This window comes from Mus musculus, chromosome 7 (genome assembly GCF_000001635.26).
Source record: "Mus musculus strain C57BL/6J chromosome 7, GRCm38.p6 C57BL/6J".
Classification (NCBI taxonomy): domain Eukaryota; kingdom Metazoa; phylum Chordata; class Mammalia; order Rodentia; family Muridae; genus Mus; species Mus musculus.
This window is the reverse complement of record NC_000073.6, coordinates 102,926,980-102,929,506: the sequence shown is the minus strand read 5'-3', so window position 1 is coordinate 102,929,506 and position 2,527 is coordinate 102,926,980. Positions and strand designations below refer to the sequence as shown.

Sequence of the window (2,527 nt, the reverse complement as noted above, 5' to 3'; positions counted from 1 at the left end):
GGTGGAAAGATCTTCTGTTCTCGTGAACCAGTAGAATTAGCATAGTTAAAATGTCCACCTTACCTAAAGCAATCTACATATTCAATGCAATCCCCATCAAAACTTCAACATTATTCTTCACAGATCTTGAAGGATCCATTGTCAGATTCATAAGGAAAAGAACAAACCCAGATGGCCAAAACAACCTTAAGTAATAAAAGAACTGCTGAGGATCTCAACATTCCTGATTTAAAGTTATCCTACAAAGCAATAGGAATAAAAACAGCATTGGCACAAAAACAGACATTTAGACCAATGAAATTGAATGAAAGACAAAGGCACAAATGCAAATGCACACAATGTGAACACCTGAGTTTTTATAAGGAAGCCAGAAATACATATGCTTCTCTTCTGAACCACCAACCGAAGAATACACAGGCTGGACCTAGGTCTCCCCATTCACATGTAGGAGATGTGCAGTTTGACCTTCATGTCAGTCCTGAACAACTGGAAAGGGGGCTATTTCAAAAGCTGTTGCCTATATGTAGGATATGTTCTACTAGCTGGGATGCCTTGTCTGGCCTTAGTGGTAAAAGAAGTGTCTAGCCTTCCAGAAATATAAAGTGCCAGGATTGAGGGAAAACCCCACACACTCAGAGGAGAAGGGCATAGGGATGGGGGAAGGATTGTGGGAGGATTCACTGGGGGGGAGGGGGGGGAAGTGAGTGGAATGTAAAGAGAATACGTTAAAAAAATTAAATTAAAAAAAAAAAGAAAAAGACAATTTGGCACATGTGAAATGAAGTATCTATTTTTTAGAAGGAAAATGTCTTTTCACAATTCAACTCACACAGAGAACTTTAAAAAATAAATATATTTTTTATTTTCATAGTCATAGTTGAGTGTTTACAGAACTGTTTCTTGCTCTCTCAAAACAGGTTTTAACCCTCTGTTGTAATCTTGGTTCGAATAAATATCTGGATAATCTTTTTTCTTATTTCCTTGGTCTTCACAGTATAAACTATGGGGTTTAGCACAGGGGGGACAAGAAGATAAGCATTTGCCATGAGGGCATGAGTCAGTGGCGACAGGTGCTTTCCAAAGCGATGAATGACTGACACCCCAATCAATGGCACATAGAAGATAAGTACAGCACAGATGTGGGACACACAGGTGTTGAGAGCCTTCAGCCGGCCCTCCCCAGAGGCAATAGCCATCACCGTGCGAAGTATGAACACATAGGAGATGAGGATAGAAAGGGAATCAGAACCCTTGGTAAAGATGACAGCTATAAGGCCATAGAGACTGTTGACACGGGTGCTGGCACAGGCAAGGCGCATGACATCTTGATGGAGGCAGAAGGAGTGGGAGAGGATGTTGGAGCGATAAAAAGGGAGCCTCTTGATGAGAAAAGGCACAGGGAAAACCACACAGACTGCTCTTGACAAGATGAGCATCCCTATTTTACAGACCACACCATTGGTTAAAATGGTGCCATATCTAAGAGGGCTCCAGATTGCTATGACCCGATCAATGGCCATTGCAACTAGCACTCCTGACTCAATGGCTGAGAAGGTGTGAATGAAGTACATCTGAACAAGACAACCATCAAAAGTAATGAATTTGTAATTAAACCAGAATATGCCTAGCATAGATGGTAGAGTACAAAGGGTGAGCCCCATATCTGCAAATGCTAGCATACACAGAAAGTAGTACATGGGAATATGCAGAGAAGATTCAGACTTGATTGTAGAGATGATGACACCATTTCCAAAGAGTGCAATGACATATATAGCGCCCAATGGGAATGCCATCCAGTAATACTTCTGCTCAAGTCCAGGGATTCCAGTTAAGATAAAGTACAGATGCTGGGACTGAGAGTGGTTATGATCTGCCATGAAGTCAATATGATACAGGCATGAAGTCAATATGATACAGGCATGAAGTCAATATGATACAGGCATGAAGAGGAATCTTTGGAAATCCTGACAAGTGTCTTCCTGGAAAGACAATGGCAGTGTTTATTGGTGTGTTACAATCCGACCTCTCTGGGAGTGAAGCCATTTTATTTCCTCATGAGTATGTACTGAAATTATCATTCTACAGAAGATATTGTTGAAGAAGTGATTAATAGTCCAGGGGGAAACGGCACACCCAGATACACATCAGCCACAGTTAGCTTAAAGGACGCAGTATACATCCAATATAAAACACAGAAGAAAAAAACCTTCCTCTTTTCTAGTTTTTCTTCCTCATTAAAGTCCTATTGTTGGTTATTCAGCAGCTGAGGGGGCAGAACATCCTCCTTAAAAGCCAACCTCAAGACACAGTTTTCTTTATTACTTGATTGGATTCAAATTCACTAAGCTGAGAAGCACACATCTTATATTCTAACCCCAGCTCTCCCTTGTACAACCTCCATGTGAGTCATACATAAGGTGAGAGAGTGCCAGTGACTGAATGAGGATAAATAACACAGTAAATTTCTAATAATAATAGTATTAAATATAAATTTCTTATTTGCCATAATAGTTACCAATTACACTCC

The 2,527-nt window shown here is 40.4% G+C and overlaps 1 protein-coding gene across 1 annotated transcript; it reads right to left on the bottom strand.

Moving 5' to 3' along the window:
- Positions 1–920: 920 nt before the first annotated feature.
- On the bottom strand, positions 921–1,877 carry Olfr572 (olfactory receptor 572). Its single transcript, NM_147089.2, has one exon. It carries the CDS (start codon positions 1,875–1,877, stop codon positions 921–923), a length of 957 nt encoding a protein of 318 aa, NP_667300.1.
- Positions 1,878–2,527: the final 650 nt, after the last annotated feature.

Bases quoted from the DNA above. Each gene is read 5' to 3' on its own strand.
- Olfr572 (NM_147089.2), bottom strand. From the start codon at position 1,877: ATGGCAGATCATAACCACTCTCAGTCCCAGCATCTGTACTTTATCTTA.